Source organism: Stenella coeruleoalba (assembly GCF_951394435.1).
Source record: "Stenella coeruleoalba genome assembly, chromosome: 1".
Lineage (NCBI taxonomy): Eukaryota > Metazoa > Chordata > Mammalia > Artiodactyla > Delphinidae > Stenella > Stenella coeruleoalba.
The window spans coordinates 9,489,284-9,514,165 of record NC_137169.1 but is presented as its reverse complement, the minus strand read 5'-3'; the positions used below and the strand labels follow the sequence as shown (position 1 = coordinate 9,514,165).

At 41.0% G+C, this 24,882-nt stretch overlaps 1 protein-coding gene across 7 annotated transcripts in view; it reads right to left on the bottom strand.

The window, feature by feature from the left end:
* The window catches only part of VPS13D (vacuolar protein sorting 13 homolog D), a 244,855-nt gene that overhangs the window by 143,009 nt on the left and 76,964 nt on the right, over positions 1–24,882 (bottom strand). For 5 of the 7 annotated variants that reach the window (XM_079912392.1, XM_079912395.1, XM_079912396.1 and 2 more), the window contains 14 exons: positions 24,066–24,221; positions 22,676–22,886; positions 22,065–22,139; positions 19,288–19,494; positions 17,757–17,846; positions 15,074–15,214; positions 12,564–12,686; positions 10,122–10,196; positions 6,205–6,307; positions 5,008–5,160; positions 3,046–3,181; positions 1,891–1,938; positions 380–530; positions 79–289 (listed from right to left, as the gene is read on the bottom strand). In XM_079912392.1, coding sequence (XP_079768518.1) covers positions 79–289; positions 380–530; positions 1,891–1,938; positions 3,046–3,181; positions 5,008–5,160; positions 6,205–6,307; positions 10,122–10,196; positions 12,564–12,686; positions 15,074–15,214; positions 17,757–17,846; positions 19,288–19,494; positions 22,065–22,139; positions 22,676–22,886; positions 24,066–24,221 — 1,880 coding nt within the window. Of the gene's footprint in view, positions 1–78; positions 290–379; positions 531–1,890; positions 1,939–3,045; positions 3,182–5,007; positions 5,161–6,204; positions 6,311–10,121; positions 10,197–12,563; positions 12,687–15,073; positions 15,215–17,756; positions 17,847–19,287; positions 19,495–22,064; positions 22,140–22,675; positions 22,887–24,065; positions 24,222–24,882 lie in introns of all 7 variants that reach the window. The other 2 variants (XM_079912393.1, XM_079912394.1) reach the window with 2 other exon arrangements.

Sequence of the window (24,882 nt, the reverse complement as noted above, 5' to 3'; positions counted from 1 at the left end):
CTGAATCACTAAGGGTCCTTAGAGAAAGAATGAAGAAAAAATGGTAAAATTTACATGTCACTGCTGTGCCACACATACCTGAAGAAGCGGCTTTTTTCCGCATCCATAGAGTGGCACTCTCGTTTGCTGCTACTAACCTCTGTAGTCTTCACTACATTGGTCCAGTGAATAGGAGCCTTACAGAAAAACACACCCAGTCCTTTGGGCCGGGCCTGCAGCCGCCAAGAAGTGAGGTGTAAAGGCACGGCAAATGAATCACCTGGCATGATGGCGGGAAGGACCACGGGCTCTGCCACAGAAACACGGGTTAGCAGTTTCACGAGTGGTTGCCCACCCCAAAGTCCATCTAGGGTAAAAGAAGGACAAGGTCAAAACTTACTGTCTGGAGCTGATGGGCTGTCCAGTCTTAGTTCCATTGGCGTCTCAAGTCTGTTCTTCACAATGAGGGCTGATCGGACAGTGATCACTTTCCGAGCACTGCCTTCCATGGTCACTGCAAAGACGACCCGGACAGGTGGGAGTGAAGAGAACTGTGAAAAAGAGAAAAGTAATAAAGAGTTTAGCTGTGCTTTTGAAAAACATACAGAAAACAATAATACCGACCAGAATGCCTACATCTAAAGCATCTTATTATTACTATAGCTCTTCAGTGAAATGAGTCATTAAGCCCTAAAACCACTCCACTTTAACAGGAGTGAATACCCTCTTAATACTCACTACAGTAACAGCCAATTCTAAAGAGTTGTTTGTACTAGTACGCCTTTCACAGGAAAAATAACTTTTTTTTCTAAATGTCATAAAATTTACTCGATACGCCCATACACTATTTGTTGACATGCCTATAAAAAAAACCAACATTTGTATATCAAAGAACGTTAAAAACAAACTTCTTCTTCACAATAATTTTCTAAGTTCTGTTCAGTAATCACTCTTTTTCTGAACACCAAGAAACTCAAGATAATGGAGGGAAATCATTTATTTATGGTCTTGGTTGGATGCAGCCACTACTTTCTTTTTGCATATGTTCATTCACATACTCAAAACACATTCTGTACTGCTACCATGTGCCAGGAATTTAGCAATTTTTTTAAGTATAAAATTCCACATTAGGCATATCAAAGAGAAGGTTTCTAAAGCTATTATTCTGTGTATCCAGAACATACTGATAGTGCTTGTTGATGGGAGAAACAAATGACACGACATCCAGGCTTCCCATACTGCCAGTTGTTTTCATTAAAGCAAACAGTATGTGAAAACCAACCTAATAAACAATCAAATGACAAGCTCCATGTTTTGAAACAAACTTTCTAGAAAGTCCTAATGAAAAGGCAAAGTACAGTCTTCTAGGGTGTTATTAGAGGGACACAATCATCACCAAAGCTTCCAGTGACCCAGTCCAGTAAAGCCCCAGGAGAGCCAAGGCCCAATAACAGTTGTTTTAAATCTTGATCTTGTTGGCTCTATGCTTATCTGAAATTTCATATTTTAAAACTTACTAGCCTCAGGGAAAAGAAATTATAAGCAAAAACCTCAAAAAAGCATTTTAATGTCATCCTGTGGTGATGTTCCAAAAATCAGATGAGGGAAGAAAAAAATCTATTTTTCATTCTTAGTTATTTTCATGACCTTTGGGCCAAAACCTATAAAATATGTATAGCCATACAAAGGTTAATTTATATTTAACTTGGAGAGAAAAGGAGATCTTGGACTAAAACATTTGCCTTTTGTTCTCCTTCCCTGTAATATTCAGTCTCACATACTAAGTTAGGTGAAAACATTTTCTTGCAAGTTCTTGTAAAAGGAAGGAAATATTAATAGAAAAGGAAAAAGGTCCAGTGGTCATCAAGAACTATGTGTGTAAACACAGTGACACAGGAAAATCATACTCACATAAACCTGGGGATGGATAATATTTGTCCTACTGCTTGGGCTACCAATCTAAGAAAGATTCCAAAAGTCAGAGATTCAGTACAGACCTAAGATAACAGGCATCGTTAAATTCAATGACAATATAAGTTGCTTGAAAAGGTGGTTTTATAAATACTCTTAGGTAAAGTATGTTCTACTATGAACAGAAAACATCTTGGAAAAAATGGGAACAGCAATATTCATTTTACAACCATTCAGGATATACAAAATTTCTCCAGAATGCATCAATAAATAGAAAGGTATCTCCGGGGGGGAATTAGTCCTTTTATTACTGACATGAACTTAGGCAGAAAAGTAACTTTGAAAGAAAGTTTCTTTTTCTAAGAAACTTGGGGCACAAGAGAAGAACAATGAAAAGAACAGTGTCCTCCAAGAATATATTTCATGAAGCAGCAAGCATGAGGAAGGCTACAATATCTGTGCAAATCTGTGCTTTCCTATTTATCACTGGCTACTCAAAACTGAGCACAGTTACCCCATGAGTATCTGGCAAGAGCACCCGTGGTGGTCATATCAGCTAGGATGTCAGCCTCTGCCTGCACATTCTAGTCAGGGATGCCACATTCCCCAAGGCTGGCCCTCCAACCCCTAGAACTATAGGCTGGGGTAAAATCAGGGCAAGGGTGTGTGAGAGGATGCATGACCAGAAAATAAACAACAGTGGACATCTATCTTTATGCCGGAGAGGAGAATTTGGAGACACGGAGCTAGAAGCATCAAGGAGCAGCATTATAAAAGCGTAAAGAAGACAGTGTATAAAGGAAGCATAACAATATGTGAAATAAAGCCAATATATGTTTGGCAAACTCGCAAATTGCCGGTTGGCCCGGGTGAGTATAAAATGGATCTACACAGGTTGGATAATATGTGTTCGTGCCAATCTTAGATCTTGTTTCTCTACTAAAGCTAACCATTGGCTGGCTTATCTACATAGTGATTACCAATGCCTATGACTGACCCAAATAATCTTGGGTATTCCTCCTGGGCTAGGAAAAATGAAGAACAAGAAAATGTCACTAGAGCAAGGCTACTACAGGCCTGTCTGACGGCCTGGCTTTAAGGGGGTGTGGCTAGGGCACAATCCTGCCACTGAACACGCTTTCCACAGCCGCGCACCGTAGAGGAAGAGGAATTCTTATCTGGCGCAGCGTATCGGAAAAAGGTCCCGACTTTGTCCACTGACACTGGGCTCACTTGCTCCCAGCCATTCACTCTCACTTGCAGTTGATGGATCCGGAGGTCATGGGTGTGTCTGTCAGGCAGAACACAAAAAAAGACATTAAGCACAATCCTATCCAGGGAAGAGAAGTAGAAGCAGAGCCTGAAATCGGATTTACTATATAATGACATAAAAACCCAGTTGTCTAAATAAACCTTTCGGTGATTACCTAATGCAAGGGAAATCAAGAGGATATTTTAACTGAGTCTCACACTTAAAACAAAGCTGTAAGATCTATAAAGCCTGAGCAAGAGTGGCATCTGCCCTCCCTTTATACAAACCACGTGAATCCTGTGAACTAGCTCAGGTCTGTCCCCCACCGACCCCTACCTCAAACTTTATGAAATGACATCAGCTACAAGTGGTTCAGTGGGGTAGCAGAAATGCTCTGCTAGCAATTTAATCACACAACCATACTCTTGGAAATGCCTAAAATGACATTTTCTCCTTGGTTCTTTTGTGGAATCTCCTGCTTCTCTCAGAACCACACTCAGTCGTTGGGCTTTGGTCCTACAAGACTACAGACACGGTAACGAGAGACGGAGCCCGCAGAGTTTCCAGACTGAAGTGCGCAGCTGAAACTGCAGTAGAAGGCAGTGGGCAGGACAGGAGGAACAGGAGGAAACTGCACATTTAATTCTATTTTTAGATTTTGCCTAATTCAAGCCAGAAGCCTGAAATAGGGAAGTGGATTTGAGGCTGACAGGAAGGAAAGTGGGGAGGGAGGCAGGGTGTGGGGGACAGAATGCCAAAGGGGAAAACACCAGAGAAGGCATTTATTTCGATGAATTCAAGCAGGCAGGTGGGACTTGAAATGGGTTACAAAACATAGAAGCTAAAACAGAAATGACAAAAAGGCCAAACCCCTTCTGATACAACAGAGGCAGTGCTTATTAAGAACTACAGTGAACAGTTCTATAATTTAGCTTCTCCAGGAACCTTGTAGAACAGAAAAATGCTCTCACCACTCATCCCTGGAAATTCTAATGTGGCTTCCAGGTGCATGTGCCCAGCACAGTCATTTTTTTTTTTAACTATTTTTTTTGCTGAAAATCACTGGAGGCCCTCAAGTTCAGAACTCGTGCCGCTAGGGAGTAATGTGCGCCGGTGCAGAGCTATACAGAAGGAAGAAGTGTTTGAGGAGCAGGTTTGCACACAAAGAATTAAAGCACCATGAACGCATGTGACCACAGAAGGCTGAAGCCAATCTCTGAAATGTGAGATAATGAGGCTCAAACACTAAAATCTTAACCTATTCGTTATCCACTGGACAGCCCTTCCACTTAAAAATGCGTGCATATAAAAGAACATTCTCCTACATATTTTATGATCTCTCAGTAACTAGACACAACGTTCTTTCACATTTATTCTCGTCCTCTGGCTGGCGATTTTGAGTGCATCAGTGAGCAGTCTCCCTAGGTGAGTCATTCTCTCCTCCTTAGAATCAGAGTATCTTATCATTATTGGCTCTGCTTCCTGAAACCATCTGCCTGCTAAAAGTGTTGTGGCATATGTGTATCTTAAAATTGAAATCAACATGCTCTGATAACCTTATAATAATACCATGTCACCACTCCATCATGCAATGAACCGGAGGGTTATGATCTGTCTAGGCTTCAACCGAATTAGTTACATGGAACACACCAGTTATCACCTCACATGTCAAATAAAGGGATGATTAATGGAAAGAAGTGTATTTCCAAGATGGTCATTATATTTTTTAAAAGGAAACACTGATTTCCTAAATAGCTTTTAAAAATAAAACATTAAAGTCATTAACAAAGGAAAGTGAAAAGGCAAAACACTAGAGACAATTATTTTTTTCTTTTTTTTGAGGCAAAGAGTAAACCATGCTTTACCTGTGCCTTAGCTTTCCTCTTGCTTCAAATTCAAAGGGAATCTCTTCACCCGTGAGGACTTCCCGCCACTCGCTAACATTGTGAGCATCGTCAAGAAATGTTCCATTCCCTTCTGGAACCACCCCTGGACTCCCGCTGTGAGACAGTGCAGCCCTGGAACGAAATCAGACAATACCAGCTAGTCCCCCTTTCTCTCCACCTCCCTCTCACACAGCTCAGGGCTGGAAGCAGAAACCCTCCCAGAACACAACTCACAGACATAACGCCGCATAACCTGGCTGTAAAAGAGGACCTAAAAGGTCAGTAACTCAAGTTATCTTCATGATCGATCAAAACTTCATGACCGAAACTTTAGAAACAGCTAAAAGCTATCACTGCATAGTCACCTGCCACCAGCAGCAGAGTCTGGTACACCGAGGGTGATGTAAACTAGTCATGACTTTTAACTGTAGTATTTAAGTGACTATCTAGAATTTAACAGACCTGAATTGTTTTTAAAAAACAAAGATGTCTCCTCTAGAGCATTCTCATACTTGGTGGAGGTGGGAGAAATATGGTCTCAAATCAGCTGATTCTGTTACTCATTTCATACACTTTATTACCTACACTGGAAAGATCAGCCTGCATTTGGCAAGTTGAGCCAAGGTCTAAGCAGGCAGAAAGTTGTAAGAGAACGTTCTCACTTGGCTTAGGTAGACTCTCATTTGTTCTCCTAACTCCATCCAGTTCCATCTGGACTCCAGTGCGTTTTAGGTTTGGAAGATAATTCGGGGTGGGGGGGGAGGGGATATGAGAGGTGTTTTCAAGCCCTTGTGGAAGAAAAATGGGCAAAACATTTGGCTTAATAACCATATACAGCTTGTTTTAAAAGGGGGAGTAGAATGGGGGCCGAGGAGAAAGGGTGGAATGACTTTTGTTTCACATCCTTAATTTGCTCAACTTTTACTTTAAAAACAAATGGATACCAGGATCAAGATCACAATTTGGATACTTCAGACTCAAGACCTGCTTCTCTGACTACAGACTCTACATAGAACCAGAACCTCCAACGTAGACCTCAGCAAGACAGCAAGCTATTGATTCAAATACCATCAATCCCAAGAGCCTCAGGGAGGCCCCACCTTACTCTGCTGGGCTGGTACACAGGAGCCTTTGGTGGCAGAGATGGCTCTAGGTGACAGATTCAGTGTTCCTTACCTGGTGGGCGTGGTAGTCAGGGTGGCAAACCACAAAGTGCAGCCCGTGTGATTCCTCAGAGCAAAAGGGACGAATGGCTGCCGGCGTTTTGGGGCCTTCATCTCTGCTGTGAGCAAACAGAAGGCCGTCAGCATGTGCCCTGGCCCGTGCAGCAGACACCCTCCCCATACCTGGAGACAGTGCCCCAAATTGTCTCTGCGCAAAGGAGCTGAAGGTGGAGAGGAAAAAAAGGAACCGCCACAGGTGTGCTGACAGGCCAAGTGGGATGTCTCCATGTATTCTGCCGCCTGCTACGAGATGACTCGGTCCCCCCGACAACTGACTGTGATGTGTCACGACTCTCACCCCACAATTCTCCCACAACTCTTATGGGCCTTATCTCAGAAAAGGGCATCAGACCTAATACGGCTAGCATCAGGAAAGAAAGAGAAATGGATCCCCACTACTCCCAAGAAATACAGTCTAAATGGACAACCTAAATTGCGGCAAGATAGATCATGTGTACTTGTATCACTTTGTCCAAAACACTGGTACTTTAAGGAAGCCTCCTTTTATATAAGAGTTACACTTGAGTCATATTATGCATATTTTAACAAAATGAAAACATTCTTTCCTATTCTCTTATCTGAATAGTTGTGGGTTTTCCTCCCTGGAAGATCAAAAATATACTACCCCAAAGCTATTTAAATAAAATTTTGAGCTCATTTTTTTTTACACAGGTAACACCACCATCTGCTATCAGGCGGGGACTACGGAGACTACAAGAGGAGCGCAAAATATGATTTCCTTCACAAAACAGCTTCTCACCAGGGAAACTGGAAAGAAACACTGATCAATACAAGACTGTAAGTAATCAAATTCTAGGGAGACTGTGACCTGACTCTAAACACTGCAAGCAGTCAGAGGGGAGGCTGAGGAAGGCGCTCCGGTGCCCAGGCTGCCCGGGGGGCTGCCCGGGGACCCGCCCGCCGCAGAGGCCCCCGGCTCCTTCCAGGGTCTGCATTTCCTCTACTGGCCACACAAAGAAAGAGGGAGTGGCAGCAGGAACCACAAAGGAAGCAGCAACCCAGTGCCGGGAGCCTCCTGGCTGATGTGCTCAACAACACCACATGCCCCACCAACAGAAAAGGGCGAGGCCCAGTCTTACTGTGTGTCTGGCTTTAAAGCACAAAGACAGCCCGAGAAACACCGGGACCCAAATGGTCTGCAGCTGTGGAGAAAATGACATCTAGAGGTGACTGCAATCTCCAACTGAGAACACCATAGCAAAATTCAATTCGTCTTCCAGGACCGCATGTTTCCTGCCAGTGAAATGAAGAAGGCAAATTGCACCAGGGCCTGCCTCTCCCACTTCTCGAGAACAGCACAGGGCCATATCATAAGTCAGCGTCATGTCTTTTAAAAAGTAATGACATTTTTGTTTTCCCTTTGTAGCTTCTCAAGTTTTCAGAAGTTAGTGCTCTGAACACTGCACAACAAGCCACTTCAGGTTAAGGCGAGTTCTGTCTTGGTAAGAACAACAGCTCAGGGGTGTCTAAGTAAATGAGTGGTCTCCAGCGTGTTCCCACAATTCTGTGGTTAGCTTTCAGAGACACCCCAGATACATATAAAGATAATTTCTGCCTAGAATATGCCCATTTCTCACCCCAATGGCCTCACTTAGTTTCCAAGGTTTGCTTAAAAAAAAAAAAAATTAGTGTTCATCAAGTTGAACATTAAGGAGTAGCTGTGAGGCTGCGGACAAGAGCAGAGGGGGAGTAAAAAATTTAAGAGCTGTCAGCAGGGTAAACAGTGCTCACTGTGGCACCTTGAAAGGCACTTCCCTCTCCCTAAGCGAGAGCTGCTCTGCTTTATTACAGGAGATAAAGGGCCCAGGAGGAAAAGAAGCCAGATGTGCTTTCATATCCCACTGTGAGCCAGACTCAAAGTTTCCATTTGCAAATTAGATTTAAAAAGAACAGGTGGCACACGGCTTTGATCACATCGTAACACAGAATAAAGTGCTAGGAATCCATAGAAAGATATTCACGAGTGTATTGCTTTGGAATTAAGCAGCCTGGGTAGGCACACAGCTAAGGTCCCCAAGCTTCTTGTGTGGATTACACATACCAGCAGAGACCTCAGCAACCTGCCTCTCTGAGGATAAAAATACACGGAGTGCTCACAAATCCAAACTCAACACCAGAGGACAGATCTGACATCTTCCACACTAGGGTCCATATCAACTGTGTACTTGCCTTGGGCACAGCACCAGAGAACAAAATCCCCAAGTCTGGACTTCCCTGGTGGCGCAGTGGTTAAGAATCCACCTGCCAACGCAGGGGACGTGGGTTCGAGCCCTGGTCCGGGAAGATCCCACATGCCACGGAGCAACTAAGCCCGTGTGCCACGACTGCTGAGCCTGCGAGCCACAACTACTGAGCCCGCGTGCCACAACTACTGAAGCCCCTGCGCCTAGAGCCCGTGCTCTGCAACAAGAGAAGCCACCACAGTGAGAAGCCCGCGCACTGCAACGAAGAGTAGCCCCTGCTCGCCGCAACTAGAGAAAAGCCCACACACAACAAGGAAGACCCAATACAGTCAAAAATAAATTAATTAATAATTTTAGAAAAAACTTAAAAAAAAAAGAACTTCCCAAGTCCACCAAAGAGAACAGTATTCCCTGGTGGCCTCAGAAAACCTCCTCTAGCAACCAGACCTAATTGGTTCATAGGCTGAAAGAACCCCAAGCTCCTCATGTCCAAGTTCAGCTTAAATGGCTCCACCTGAGGAAATGTCTGCCCCTGCGGATTTGCTCCCCAGGGCAATGTGGCCATTATAAACAGTGCGGGTTCTTACGCTATGTAAGCAGCTCAGCCTATCAGAAAGGACCTGGCTTGTAAATCATGAGAAATAGATTAAAGTCCCAGGTCTGCTACTAGCCAGTCATGTGAATGGAGGCAAGTTACTTAGTTTCTCTGAGCTCCTGTCCCCGTGCTAAAAAGGAATGATGCTTCGCTTAGCCTGAAAGATGAAATAACAGATACAGAAAAGCTGAGAAGTATAAATCCATGGATCCTGGGCCTCGTGAGCCCTCCCCACGAACACCCATCCTGGTAAAACTTTCAGAAAAAAACCATAATACTACCCCCACACATTAAAATCCTTGTTCTGAACTCCTAGTAGAGGAAGCTCAAAAGGCCCTTTTTACAAAATAGACCATGACCCAGGACCTGGTGGTGTTAGCCAAGCATAAGCATAAATCATTCAAATTACACTGCACTCCTTCAAACAAATGAAGAACTGAACACCTTGGGATTCTAATTCCTTGATGTTTACGATGTTTTCCCCTCGTATTTACTTACCAGTCAAGGAACCTTAAAGGATCAGAGATACAAACAAAGAACATTCTCTTTTCTACCTCCTAAGAACCTCAATTCATTTCTAAAGAAAAGATTTGTGTCTAAGCAATTATTTACCAGAAATTTTTTTTCTTAGCTCTATTCCTGATCTTTATAGCTCCTATTCCACGAGCCCCTTGCATTACCATAAGAATAACATTCACTGAGTATTCTATAAATAAAGACTGGTAGCACTGCTTGATGGAGGATGGTTTTCTTCCATTCATTTGCTTTTCAGTGTGAGACATCACCTCTAACTGACACTGGATGCTCCTGCATCATTCACTGTGAAGTTGATTCCATTTCCACTAAGGGTTAAAGCAGATGGAAGAGACAGAATAAGAATCAGCACATCACTTCCTTCTGATATAAGATGCCACTTTGTCCATTAGTTGGAAATGATCTCTCCTGTTACTAAAGCAAAGTATTCACAACTGGGTATACCCCCATTCAGGTCCCATATTCACGGAAAATCGATGTACAAGGCAGTTCTTAAAACAGGAAAATAAAGCAAGCCCTCGCTTGGCTATACTGTACCTCTAGCATAGATCTGGTGCTCTAGGTTAGTCAGACTGGCTGTACTCCTAGTTCTAAGGTAGACAAGGGGGAGGCCTGGTAGACAGGAGAGACAACGTTAGAGCATAAGAATCAATATAGTGAAAAAGAAGACATCTCCAGAACATAAGCACAAATAGAGTACAGTACAAAAATAGCAAGCATCATGCACTTACAGGCTCATTCCTTTAGTGACTACTGAGAGCTACGGAGGTACTTGACAAGGTGAGCAAGACAGTTTTTATGCTGGCTTTTAATGTGGAGGCTGTGCTAACAGAGCATGCTCCTTTTTTTTCTCAATCGGGGAAAGAAAATGTACTCACAGTCACTTGAACAGAATGACAAGCCTTTTGAGGATTTTTAATTTAAAGCATGTATGTTCTCACATGGCATAGAAAAGTTACCAAGAGCAATCAGTACAGATTTTAGTGGGAGTCGCTCCATTCCAATTGGAAAAGGCAGTAGCAGTAGAATGCTAATCCCCCACAGGTCTCAAAAATTCAAGGGAAAGAATCAGTCTGTGTTCCAAGTTTCAACAATCTCTTCTGAGAAGTTATCTCACGGTATTATTTATATTATACATTAAACATGGAAGCTTTTAGAATTTTTTTTTTTTTTGGTATTTCCACAAAATGTCCTTGAATACAAAACTAATGAACTAATAATTAAGGTGCCATACCACCCAGGTGTACTTGCAGAATCTCAGCCCTTCCTGAACAAAGCCAATAATTATGTCAAAAATGAGGCCATTATTTTCTTTCCCCTGCTAAAGGAACAGTAAGAAATCAGCAGCTCCCTTAGGCTGAATTTCATATTAAGAACCTCTAAGTCAAGGGCTCATTTTGAAGCTGGCCTGAATAAAATACACAAATTTGGGGGGAATGTGACTAAATATTCTTAAATAAGAGCTGAAGGTTTGTGATCAGTTCAACAAGATTCAAACCTCCTGACTTTCAAAACGAATGCCCAACAATTATTTTAGTAGACCTAGTAAGAGAATACAATCCCATCTGCTATTCTACCATCCAAGAATTCTTAATAAGTAAAGAGGTTTGGAAATTTAGGTATGTTCGTGTATGCCTAATAAAAAAGATACATTACACCTTTATAAGCCTAAGTAACCATAAAGATGTGTAAGTAAATAAAAATCCAGATTTAATTTAGCAGGCATTTAACATAGATAAGGTAGCTCATTAACTATAAAAAAAAGAGATGTTAAAATAAAGAGGGAGGGGAGCGGTGGGAGAGGGACAAAAGAAAACTCCTTCATCAGAATCCTGAAGATTTGGCCTTCCTAGTGTTTGCACTGAGTCTGGATTTAAGATCCCTCTGCATGAATAATGTTTTTAGAAACACATTCTCTAGGACCCATTACATATTACAAAGATTATTCAGAGTCTTCTGGGTAGACTACGTTACATTCTCTTGACACACAAATTGGGAAGGTTAGAGGAGGAGCCAGAATTGAAGCTGATGATATCTGAAAAGCCCTGGCTCCTAAGCAATGGCCTTGAGACTCAGAAGCAACAGCCTGGGAATACAGAGAGCAAGCAGAGCTGACGTGTCCTTGTCCCTCCTCCGAGAAGTACAAGGCAGATAGAAAGTCCATTTATACACCCTGAGGAGAGACGAACCAAATACTTCGTACACTAAGAAAATCCATCTTCCCATGACACGTTTGCAGACCAGATGGAACAGTTAAGTATTCATGAACTATGTGAAGTCCAGCCAAAACTCCCCAAAGAAACCACACTGAAAGAACTGGGGCTGAGTTGAATTTGGATGACAATGGCTTGTGGAACAACTAAGGACCACGCAGTTGGCCATCACAATCTCCCCAGCTCTGAGGAAATCAGAGCTCCATGGCGAAGCATTAAATAAGGAAAGAAAACATCGTTAACAGAGAACACACTGACTCCTCTTTCTTCAAGAGGCTGGGTATTCAATTCTCTTCTACTTTATAATACAGGGCCCCCCTTTAAACACTTGCTTCCACGTGGGAGCCGACCCTCCCTCTCTTCAAGAATATATCCAACCTCTCTGTTTCTAGATTTACAAAACGGAAAAGATGTTCTTAAAGTCCAATCAATTAAAATGTTCTGATGAGTAAAACACAAACTGACCAATGGCCACTCCTGATGCATCTCCAGGTGCCCCAGTTCACGTGCCACATGACCAGAACTTAGGAATTGCATACTGCAGGTCCTTCCTCTCCCACAATGGTGAAACTAGAGCTCATATTAAGAGTTCAGCGTTTTGTGCCAGAAAAAATGTCCCTTCCAAAGACTAAAACAGAACTACAGAAGACAGAATTTCCCGTAGGTTTTTCCATAGAAAATGATGGTTCTATTTGAATTTCTCAATTAAACATGGCTCTGTAGGTCAAAGGTGATTTAGTCAAACATTTGTAGAGAAAAATCTTACTTTGTCCAAAGCATGGAGGATCCACTGAAGAGCCCATCCAGTCTTCCGATGTGGTTGAATCTATTTCCTTGTCCTGTTTACAGTAATCTGCCATCCACGATTCCTTGGTACTTATATATTGGTCTAGAAAAAAGTCCCCAAAGATAATTAAGAACAGAAGTAGAAAGGATTGCGTGTTCAAGTCAGATGACTTCAATTCAGCAAAACAAGCTTTTATCGAATGTCTGACTAAACGCTAGGCACCACACTGGATTCTGAGAAAGCTGGTCCCCTGAAGAACCTCATACTCCACTGGAAGAAATTAACATTAACAAAACAGTCATCATCACAAAACTATATCACAATGTGAAAGGAGCTAAAACAAAGATACAAATAAAATGCTATGGGAGCACAGAACAGGGGAAGATTTATTCTGCTCTGGCAGAAGTGGAAGAATACACACCAAAGCACACGGCAATCTTCAGAGAGGTAAGGACCTTTGTTCGGGGTCTTGAAGAATAGGTAGGGTTACCAATAGGATTAGGGATACAGGGACATTCCAGACAGAGAGAACAGCATATGCAGACTTCAAGACATGAAAGTACATGGCACATTTAGGGAACACTGAATACTTTGGTGTGACTTGGTACAACATACTGGGGTACAGAGACATAGCAAAGAAGTCTAGAAAAGAGAACAACTTGCTTTGTGAAGAGCATGACATGCCATGCTAAGGGGCAGGGTTTGGAGACAGAAAGACCAGTAGGAGGCTATTTAAAAAACCACCAAACTCAGGAGGCTGAAATCCAGCTGACAACTGTCCAGGAGTGGTTTTACTTTTTTGAGAGGAGAATTATAACGGGAAGAGCAAAATAATTACACACCACACTTGGATAAAGACCTTTTATACTAATTAAAGCACTACACTTTTTATTTATTTTTTAAATTAATTTTTATTGGAGTATAGTTGCTTTACAATGTTGTGTTAGTTTCTTCTGTACAGGAAAGTGAATCAGCTATACATATACACACATCTCCTCTTTTTTGGGATTTCCTTCCCACTCAGCCATAAAAAGGAATGAAATTGGGTCATTTATAGAGTACTACACTTTTTAAAACAAGAATGATTAGTTTCTGTTTTTCAGCTCCAATATTCAGCTACAGAAATGATATTTATTTAAACACTAAGAGGTCACAGCAATGTTTCTGGGTTTCAGCACAGTTTTAGGAATAAGGAATTAAAGGTTAAAAAAAGAACAGTTTTACCACTGACAAGAATGCTTTTTGGAAGATATTTTTAATTAGATACTCATCAGAAATATCAATAGAACTCTTGTGAGGTTAGCTCTCATTTACTATAGCTTTTCAAAGAAGAGTCCCAAACTTTATCTAAACTTCCAGATGAACAGATTATATAAGAAATAACATGGGGACCAAAATAATATGGAAGAATCATGAGATCAATTTACTATTACGTTGGTGGAATTAATGAAATAACAGTGGTTTTAAAATCTGGGGATCAATAAACTTACAGTCCCATTTCACTATACATTCTCTCCATCCTAGTCGGACATGGAATAAGCCAATGAATATTCTATGAGCCTCAACCCAACACATACACTGAAGAAAGTTCACAGATTTTCAATGTAGTATGCCCTCCCTATCTGTGGGTTTTCAGCGGATACAGAGGGCCAACTGCATTCATTGTACTAGGCCATTTTATTACAAGGAACTTGAGCATCCACAGATTTGGGTGGGGGGTGGGTGAGGGGTACGGGGTGTGGTACTGGAACTAATCCCTTTGGATACTGAGGCACAACTGTAGTATGTGTTATCTATCACTCAGAGGTAACTACCGTGTTACAAAAGATCAGCTCCTGTAGATCAGTAACTCAAAGAGTCGAGTGCAGTTTTCATAGTGTAAGTAGGCACTGCCTGACTGTATGATAATGTTACTCTTCTTTTGATATAAAGGCAAGTATAGAGACAAGATTCTGACACACTACATCGAATCCAGGAATGTACATTTCAGTGTTGTCAAAGAAACTTTCAGAACACACACCATTAGCTTGGCAACCCTCTAACTCAGTGATTTTCAGAGTTAGGTCAACATGCTACTTGATGGGAAACAGCACAAGCAACCTACCCTGCTACAGACAATCAAAATTATACCTTTTAAGAATTATTCTGTGAATAGTCTGAGAGAAACGAATCTAAACTCACTTCTAGGACATTTAATAAGTCCCAGTGACCAAGCATCATGGGGAGAAAGTTTGTCATGGACATGAATGTTTCCCATGTAGTCTAAGCTCTTGCTTGATCTCTGAGAGGATTAATATGGGATGCCACCTCCAGAGCTATGGGTTGAGAAGCATTATGAGGCCAGGTTAGGGTTTACCAGGAAAGCAGCCATGATAAGTAAACTGTCTGGTATGGGTCCAAGTATTTGTTAAACCAGGAATAACAGTCTTCCAGACAAGGGACTTACACACAGAAAGGTAACAACGTTCTAAAGACAGCTTTCCACTCACCAATTAGTACAGAGGTGATATTGATATCCAAACGGTGTTTGGCCTTGACTTCCAGCTTCAGCCGCGGAGGATGGAGACGACTAGCTGCCTGTTGTTGCCAGGATACAGAGCACGGCCAGGGCTCAATAAATGGCTCCCAGCCTAAAAGAACACAGGAAATAAGACATCTGCTCAGCAGATATCAAGAGTTTACAGGGGAACACCATTCACAAATGCTCAGCAAGGACAAACTATAGCTAATAGCTTTCTATTTCCAACTTGATTTCACAATGGAAACACCATCTTTAGCTGCAGGTCACCTTACAAATGTCTGTGCTGTCTCAAGGACATGAGTACAAGAGCATACATGCACCCCAACCATGGTCTCCCAGAGATGGGAGGAAGGAAGGCAGAGGGTATGTGCCCTCTTCTATTTAAGAGCAGGCAGGACCTGTTTTTGACATATTCAAGTAGAAAAAAGTGTCTCAGACTCAGGTTGGAAAAATAGTGTCAGCGGCTGAAGTAACTACTAAATTTGATTACCCTGCTTACATCAAGAACCCATTGGCTGAATAAATAGGTATACTTGAAATTCATTAACTTAAATTTTTCCAAATTTTTATTTTAAAATGTGTCATATGTACAAAAGTTATATATAAACAACATATATGTATGGTTTAAAGAATAAGATTACTGCAAACACTCACGGACTCACTATTCAGCTTAACAGAAAATTATATGTGCCTCTGAAGCCCCTGAGTACCACTCCCCACCAAACCTCTTCTACCCGACTCCAAGTAACCATTAGCTTGAATTTTTAATCATTTCCTTGCTCTTTATACTTTTACCACCTATGTATACATTTCTTAAGAATACATAGTTTGTCCTGTTAGGGATCTTCACATAAACAGAATCCAACAGTGTGTATTCTTTTTTCTTTTTTTTTTTCCATTTATTTATTTATTTGGCTGCATCGGGTCCTAGTTGCAGCACGCGGGATCTTTGTTGCATTGCCCCACAGCATGTGGGATCTTAGTTCCCCGACTAGGGATCGAACCCGCATCCCCTGCATTGGAAGGGGGATTCTTAACCACTGGACCACCAGGGAAGTCCCTGTGTGTATTCTTTTGCAAGTTTCTATTTTTGCTCAATAGCATTCTTTGAGATTCACTCACACTGATGCCATGTAGCTGTGGTACATTATCTTCACCTCTGAACTGTAATCCACTTATGAACATACCACAGTTTATTTATCTATTCTACTGCTAGGAGACATTTCACTTGATTCCAGTTCTGCTGCTATTAGGAAGACCACTCTGGAAGCAGTCTTGTACTTGTTTCCCTGTACTCATAGACAGGAGATTCTCTAGGGTACAGGTCTAGAAGAAGTATATTGAAGGATTGCTGAGTATGCTTCTAAGTCATGTCAAACTGTTTTCCAAAGTGGTTGTCCCAATTTACAATTCTGACAGCAGGAAGTAAGAGTTCTAGGGCTCATATCTTCACTATACTTAGTAGTGTCACACTTCCTTTTTGCCAGTCCACTGGGTGAGAAAAATGGTATCTCACTGTAGTTTTAAAGACAACTTTTCAAGGCCAGTTAATTTTTAACAGTTTTCTAAATACACTCCATTGGCCATAGATGAGGTGATTTACCAATACAAGTCCAATCTAACATGTAGCATAATGTCGGTACATTCACCTCCTCACACCATTTAGCACTAGTGACCTGAATGTGTTCATGCAACTTTAAAAGTAAGCAATATTTGCTCTGGGAAAATAAATGATTCTCAAAAAAATAGCTACCATATGCCCTGTAAAACTTTCTCTTAACTAGCAAGGCTTGGGCCATTATTCTAAAGTTAAACATTTTGAACAATTAGGAAATAAGAGTGTTGCCTTTAAGTGAATCCAGATCAGAGAGGGGAGAATGTTAACTAACATATAAAATCAAATGTGACACGTACTCTAGAACAATCAGCAGCAGCACAACACACTGGAAGCTTAACTTTCCAATGACATCAAGGGAGCAACCCCTCTTCGACACAACTTGGTTTACTCCACCCACACCTACGAAGAACTCTCTTAAGCAAAGAACGTCGCAGCTCAAACTATTCAGCCCTGATACAGGATGGTTCCTGAATGTCCATCTGTATAGGCCCTTACCTTGGTCTTTCCAATGGAAGGAAAGAAACCTGAAAATGCCTTGTAGTATATCCAAGTTTATGTCTCTGGAAGAACAGCTTGCCCTGATCAACTGTGTCCTACTCTAGGGAGTAGGTACGGGAGGTTATACATTGTCACTGACTCAGTACTCTTCTGATGAGACAAACAAGTCCAAGAGGGAGTGAGGAGGCCTGAAGTTTAAAATGCTTATGGGCTTAAATCTCCCTTGAAATTTAGCTACTATCAGGGCCAGACGAATGATCCTTCACAATTGAGCAATTTCATGTTCTGAAATAAGCCAAACTCCAGGATGAAAAGGAATTAACTACCAAAACTTCTTTTTAAAGAATTCAGTTGTGACTTACCAAATATATTCTTAGAAATACGAAAAATCTGTATCTTCCGTGCTTGTGCAGTCACTTATTTTTCACCTTTCCCTGTCCTATCCCACCCCTTTGCCTCATGTAGAGTTTATGTAGAAATAGGCCCAGGCAAATGTCGAAGTGTATTTTTTAAATCCCATGATAATTATACTGACCTGACAGAGCACGGTTATAATAATCTCCAGAAAGGGTGAAGTGGGCATAGCCTTCAGGGCTAGTTCTTACATGCTGCAGAAAATTCAGACCTGCAATGAAAGCAAATCTTATTGCAGTGGCAGGGCGGGAACAACCAAAACTTTCTTTTGCTGACAAATCATATAAAAGAGATGTTAGAAAAACAAACACACAGATACAGAGAACAGTAGTGGTTACCAGAGGAGAAGGGACAGGGGCGAGAGCGGGGGTGATCAACTGTATGGTGATGGACAGGAACTAAATTTTTGGTAGTGAGCACACGGTAATGTATACAGAAATGGAAATATAATACTGTACACGAGAAACTTATATAATGTTATAAACTGATGTTACCTTAATAAAAATAAAACAAAGAGATGTTAGTTACAGCTGCCACTGATGACCTTATAGGAGAACACACAGATGTATCAAAATTTGATATTTTGTTCATCATGGTTTTTTTTAATAAATTCTGATTTTTAAAAATACTCCATTAAAATATCATTTATCTTAATTACTGAGTTTTGTGGTACCCTTTTAAATGTTGTGAATGAGGTAAATGCCTCATTTGCCCCCCGACCAATACCAGCCCCAGCATCCAGGTGTATCTCAGGCCTGTGGGAACATTAAAAAACATTTCTACCTGAATATCTGAAAAGAAGGTAGAGTAATGAGAACAGTCATGCCTTCATAAATATTAGCTCAAAATTTCAAGATTACCGTAGAAAAATAAGAAATAATTATTTTCTGCAGAAAAGATACTCATGGAAACAGTCAAAATTCCAGTTGTTAGTTTCAACCAAGTGGGCCTTGTGGCGGCTAGAAGCACAGGGAAAAAGAAAATCTCTACAATGTGTAAAAGGTCAAATTAAATCCCCAGAACCAACTTTTCCTTGAAGGGAAAAGAGGCTAGCAAGATCAAAACAAAAGAAAATTAAAAGTAAACACATCGGTAAGATTCTCCTTTACTCTCCTCAGAAGCCTCATCTGGCACAGCTTGCAAAGATGCGATTGAGGATAAAGCCCTCCTGCCCTGGTCTCCACTCTGCTGAAGGACGGCTCTCAGGTGAATAGGGTTTCACCTCCTACCCGGCCTACGGAGGAGACTCTGGTGAGCCTCTGTGTTTTTAATTTTCAAAAGACATACAGCTTGGAAACATTACTTTCTAAGCTTATCTTTTAAATTCCTTTAATAACAGTACTCCCTACAACCTTTAGATACACGAAAAGATAAACAAAATGGAGAGATCAGGAATTATTTAACTAGAGCTGTTAATAGAACAGAAATTTCATCAATGACAATTTCTATTATTCCCAAGCCATGGTCTGAAGGCCACATATGGCAAATAAATACACGTTTCTTTAAAATACAAATAATGGAAAACATATGTAAAACCATCATCTAAATTTCTCCCATTCTATTAAGTACGGGAGAGCATGAACAACGTGAAGAAAAGACAGTGGTTCACTGCACATCTTCTCGATGAACCCGAGGGTCGGGCGAGCACTCACGGGAGAAGGTGAGCTCAGCGAGAGGGACGTCGCAGTCCATGCAGTCATCGATAAAGCAGATGCACACGCTCTCAGCTTTCATCTCCACGCCCGAGATCAACCGTGCCGGTGCAGCCACCTGGCCCTCTCGGCTGTTAGAGGCCAGGGAAAGAGACGTCAGGGGTTCAGCATTCTTGAACAACCAACTTGCTGCCTTTTTCAGTTGACCTGCAAAGAAATTAAAAGGTGATCAGTTCAATCCGTTCCCACAGCTACTCAAGCAAATCAGAGAGGAAACAGAGAAATACATTTGATAGGGACCTACTGGACGGCCCAAGAGAACCTTAATGCCAGACAGACATAACAAAGAAAAAACAGCACAATAACAGGAATCCTGCTCTTTAGCAAACAGAACAAGGCCCTCTTTGCTGCACACCTCCACTCAAGTTTACCGCACCTTTCATGACCTGGCTCAAAATGTCTCCAGGAAGCCATCCTTCCTCTACTGTGACATCTGTTGAAGGAGACGAGAAAAGAGGAAAGGAGAGGATCCAACATTCCAGGTGCCACTCGGTACTATAATACTTAATCTTCCCTATGTAGTCTTGCATATCCTGATGTGCTGCTTTGTTAAGTGTTCTCAAATGTCTTACGTTGTACATACTTTGTCTTCTCAACCATGTGTGTAATATAAAACTATTAAATAACACCCCCTGAACACAACCAGATTGCTAAAGCTAAAAAAGAACAGAACAGAAAAAAGAAAAGCAATGCAACCCCACACTTATAAATTACCAGAGGCCAGTGCATGTAATGGTGGTAAGTGGTTAAGGGCATGGGCTTTGGAGCAAGATGGCCTGGCTTCTGATCTTGGCACTTACCAGCTGTTGGATCTTGGACAAGTTACTTGATCTCTCTATGCCCGACAGCACCCGCTTACAGGACGGACATGAGGAGGAAACAAATGAGTACGTGGGAGGTTCTCAGATCAGAGCCTGGCATATAACAAAGGCTCTATAAACATTAGTTGGTATTATCATCTTCATTATTGATGGAAATAAACCTTAGTTACTAAAGAAATAAAAATTGAAATCCAAAAGGCTCTTAGAAATTTTTCTAATGTGTTTGAATTGTTAAAGAAAGAGTAAAAGTAAGAAATGTAAACATTAAGGGGTATGAAGTTAATTAAACCAAGAAGCAATGATGACTAGGTAAAAACAAAACTAAGGAACACAAGATAACTAGGTCTACCTTCATTTTCTCCAGCGGAAAGAGACAGGTAATGCAAACAACTGTGATGAAACCATGTTAAGTGGTCAAAGTTTAACCTGGTACAATCCTTTTCAAAAAAGATTTGTCAATTCAAGCAAAGAGGCTGAAAAATATATCTATATTCTCTGATCCAGTTTTTACAATATGAAGTCTCACTACCACAGAAACAGTTAAAAAGATGTAGACAAAAGTTCATACACAAAAATATTTATTACAGAATTGTGTATGATAATGAAAGAATGAAAAACAACTTAAGAATGGTTAAATCATACTGTATCCTCTGATCAATGTAAAAAAATCAATGTTTACAAATAATGTTAATGACATGGGAAGACGCTGCTATTAAGTATATATTTTAATAAAATTGTAATTATAATTCTATAAAATTGTTATTTGCAATACGATCTACCAACATGTATAATATTACGTGTGTGTGTATACACACACACACACACACACACACGTATGTTGGATACACGGGCATACCTCGTTTTATTGCACTTTGCTAATACTGTGCTTTTTACAGATTGAAGATTTGTGGCAACCCTGTGTCGAGCAGGTATACCGGCACCATTTTCCAACAGCATTACTTAATTAAGACATGTACATTTTTAAGACATAACGCTACTGCACGCTCAACAGACTACAGTATAGTGTAAACGTAACTTTTATATGCACCAGGAAGCCAAAAAATTTGTATGACTCGCTCTATTGCAATATTTTCTTTATTGCGGTGGTCTGAAACTGAACCCCCAATATCTCCAAGGTCTGCCTGTATACAGTACATAGAGAAATAAAAAGAGAGAATATACATGCAAGTATCAAGACTGGGAAAAAATACAGCTCTTGCTGTATCTCTGATTTGAAGAGAAAGGGGAACAAAGAGGGAGGTGGAGAGGTAGTGTGATGCAGAGGAAAGAACACGGGCACACCTGGCTTTAAACCCATCCCACCCCGCATTAACAGGTGGCCTGAGACGAGTTTATGTACCCTCTCTGAACTGGTTTCTCCAACTGGAGTGAGGGTAATGATGCCTGCCTCCAAGGGTATGAGGATTCAACAAGAAGCAGGACTAGGCCCAGAGGAACTCAATAAATGGCCATGCCTACCAGCGTCACTGCCATTACCACTCCCACTAGCAACAGTGCTAACATCTACAGAGCACATGCTGTGTGTCAGGTACCTTCTCATGTCCTTTGCATAGAGTGACTTCTTTATTTCAAACCTCTGAGGGATGTCCTCTTATCCTCACTCTACAGATAAGGAAGCACGGGTACAGAGACATGAAACTTGCCCAAGTCACGAACAAGTAGCCAGCAGGTGGCGAGTAAGGACCTGAAGTCAGGCAGTCAGCTCCAGAGCCCACAGCCATGTCCACTATAAAATCCTGTGTCTCATTATTACTGGCCCAAGTTATCTTCAGCCCACAGAAAATCATGGAGGGTCTCCAAAACACACTCCAGCTCATGGAAAGATAAACATTATCAAGATAAACAGCTGATAAAGGAAAGCCTTATTCAAATTACCTTGACACACCAAGAGAGCTTTGCGGCAGTCATCCATGCCAAACCCCAGCTCCTGCAGTCTAGCCAGTTGTAACTCTGGGGGGGGGCGGGAAATGGTATATATATTTTTGTAAGTAATTTAATGTAAATTAACCCACAGACTAATTGAAGCAAAAAAGAACCAAAAAAAACAAGAAAAGAAATTCAGAAACTGGGGACTCAAACACTGCACTGCTATAGGCAAAAGTAGCTCCTAATTAGAATTTGTCAACTGTACCCTGAAATTTTTAAGTCTTTTCCCTATATTGGCTGTCTTTTAAATGCTTACAACTGAAACTTAGTATTATTATCCATATAACTTGGGAGGAAAACTTGAAGTTTAAAACTAAACCTTAGCATTATCCATATCTCTGGAAGAAACTGTAAAAGGAAAAATACTGTAGGCTAGAACAGTTGGTTTGGGCTGTTCATTTTTAAATTAAAAAAAATTAGACAGTCATACTTATGACCTACAATTATACTTAATGACACAATTCTACCCTGAACAATTTAACTGTGCAAAAGAAAATCTGAAAAGTTAAAAAGAAGGGGAGTTTTGGGAAGACTGAGTGGGTTTTATGGTTAATACTTACCCAAGACAGGGTCTAAGGTGTGTCTTGTCCCTTCTCTGATTTCCTCTCCCCTTCGAGATGCACCAGGAAGGTAAGTGCTGAAGGAGTTGGCGTCCAAGGCCACTGTGTCTGGTACTGCAGCATTAGCTTGCTCTGGGATGGATTTTGCAATGGCAAGAAACAGCTGAACATCATTATAGGAGAGTCTGATATCCAGGGCCTGTAACTGAATCTAACAAAATTTAAAAGGTGGCAGTTTTTAAAGTTGCACTTGCTTTTGTGTCCACACCTCTTACAGGTACCACTCTAATTCAAGTTCTAGAAATCCAACAGACATTTCTCATTGTGAAGACAGGGGAGATCTTGAAATTAAGCATTAATAGCCATGAGGTAAAATGTCCCAGCTGTGAGGTCAAATGCCACAAAACTGTACCAAATACAAAACACTAAGCAAGGAAAATTACTAGAGCACTTAATACTTCAGTAGAATGATCTTCATACAAGCACATTGATCATCAAAGCAGAGAATCGGAGAATGGCTCTGGTGGAGACAGGATCACCTATTAGCAACACTCTGTTCATCCATTTTGCTTTGATCTATTTAATTTTTTAAAATCTCTGACCACCCAACAAAATTTATCTCTCCTTTATTCAAACAGAACTTTAAATGAGTCATGTTCCACATTAATATTTCTGAAAATCTGGTCCTCCCCAGACAACAGCAACTCAGCTACCACCGGTAAAAGCAGTACAGACACCAACACAAGACCACCTTAAAATGGGATGTCTGTTTGAAGTCTCGGTACAGTGCTTTATTTATTACTTATTTTTCATTATTTTTGAAGCCCGAAAATCAGAATGGCTTTTCTCTCTCTTTCAATCTTCCTACGGTTCAGATGGATTACTAATTAATGATTCCCCCTCTACCGAAGAAATATAACATCAGTCTTAAGCCGTCCCTGCCTGGCTTCACCTGCTCTGCTTCTCCTCCCCTCTCCTCCTCACTGCCCTATAGACTTCTTTCTTCTAGTGAGACCTCCCTCGGTCTCAGGTCTGCTGGGCCATTTCTGCCCCTGACTCTGCTGCTTCCTAATTTGGAATGCTCTCCTTCTCGGCCTATTTACATCCTACCCCTCTGGATCAGACTCACTTTTAGCTTCACTCACAGTCAATATTCCTAACTCTGCTTTCTGTAAAGTTTTATAGAACTTCAAGATCACACCAGACAATTAAAAGGTCTTTTATCCTCCACAAGACTGAAAGATCTTCTAGGGCAGAGACACTCATATTTATTTTGTATTTGCTGAAGTAACGAAAATGTTGTTGAGTTTGGCAGAGTTAAGTAAGCAGTTCAAGCAAAGGAAAGTGTTTGCGAGTGTCTCAGTGTGTTACACAGATTTGTCATCATTACCTCTAAGACAGGTGGGAAGTCTTCACTATTGAATGCATCCATCAATCCTGAACTATTCTGGTAAGAAGAATTCCCCACCAGCTCCACTTGAATTTGTACTGGATCAACAATTGAAAGAGCTGTGTCTTGCTCATTTCCTAGTCGGCATGAAAACACCTAGAGAGTGAAATGCAATATGGCAGGAATTAATGTCTGATTCAGGAAGAGTCTAACCATCAGGAGAAAAGGAGACCGTCTCAGAAGCACTCAGCCCTATAATATCAAAAGCCCAGAGCAACCACTGAAATGAACATTGTGAAGAGGGAGGCTGAGGCTCTCACCCACTGCCAGGAGCGCAGTGGTTCGCCTGTGGGAAAGGCAGTTTAGCAATATGTAACAAGAGGCTTAAAAACATCACACCCTTTGATCCAGTAATCCTACTTCTTACTAGGAACTAGCCCAAGGAAATAATGCAAAACATAGAAAAATTCACTGAACCATTATTTAACAGTTAATCAAAAAATTAAGAGCAACCAAAGTTTTATCACATCTACTAGAAATATTTTGTGGCCATTTAAAAGGAACGGTTTAAAAGACCATATGAAACATAAGAAGACAGTTACAATATAGGTTATGTGAAAAAGCAGCCCAATCAAAATAATATTACGCCATAACTATAAGGAAAGAAACACATCAAAATGTCAAGAGAGATTATGTAAGGTGGGATAGGTGATTTTTTCCCCTCCCCTTCCCTAATTTTATGTAATATAGTTGTTACTTTCACAACTGAAAATAAATACATTAATTTTTGAACCTAGGTGAAAGGTACACAGGGGTT